The 528-nt window shown below is 62.9% G+C and overlaps 1 protein-coding gene across 1 annotated transcript in view; it reads right to left on the bottom strand.

Annotated features, from left to right (window-relative positions):
- The window catches only part of LOC108503536 (histone H2B-like), an 8,304-nt gene extending 8,053 nt beyond the window's left edge, over positions 1-251 (bottom strand). Inside the window, exon 1 of the mRNA XM_017827566.1 lies at positions 21-251. Coding sequence (XP_017683055.1) covers positions 21-251 — 231 coding nt within the window. The remainder of the gene's footprint in view (positions 1-20) is intronic.
- Positions 252-528: the final 277 nt, after the last annotated feature.

Raw genomic sequence — 528 nt, 5'->3', positions numbered from 1 at the left:
CGGCTGTTGTTCTTCTCCACATCGTAGCCTCCAGCAGCCAGCGCCTTCTTGAGCGCGGCGAGGGAGAGCCCCTTGCGCTCCTTGGAGGCGGACACGGCCTTGGTGATGAGCTCGGTGACGCTGGGCCCCGCGGGCTTGCGGGCTTTGGAGCCGGCTGCCGCCTTCTTCGGCTTCTTGGCGGCAGCCTTAGCTGCAGGGACCGGGACGGCGGGCGCTGCCTCGGCAGCGGGGGCCGGAGCACTCTCGGACATGACGACGCTGCGCGGACGCGGCTACCGCTGCACCGGCGGGGCCCCCTTTTATAGCAGCGCGGCGGGCGCTGATTGGTGCGCTCACGAGCCCGCCCCGCCCCCCGCCCGCTCCTGTCGCTCGGCTTGTGTTTCTTCCTTCCAAAAAAAATGTATTTTTCGTTAAAAAACTCTGACTGCGGCGCCCCGTTTCTTATCATTCTTGCTGCGGAGACAAAGCAGTTTTGTCTTGCGGAGTTTCTTTTAGCTGAGAGTTGAAATGAGTTTCAGGCAAGGCAAT

The sequence above is a fragment of the Lepidothrix coronata genome, unplaced genomic scaffold (assembly GCF_001604755.1).
Source record: "Lepidothrix coronata isolate B3197 unplaced genomic scaffold, Lepidothrix_coronata-1.0 Scaffold141, whole genome shotgun sequence".
Classification (NCBI taxonomy): domain Eukaryota; kingdom Metazoa; phylum Chordata; class Aves; order Passeriformes; family Pipridae; genus Lepidothrix; species Lepidothrix coronata.
The sequence above is the reverse complement of the archived record's forward strand: the minus strand, read 5'-3'. Positions and strand labels throughout refer to the sequence as shown.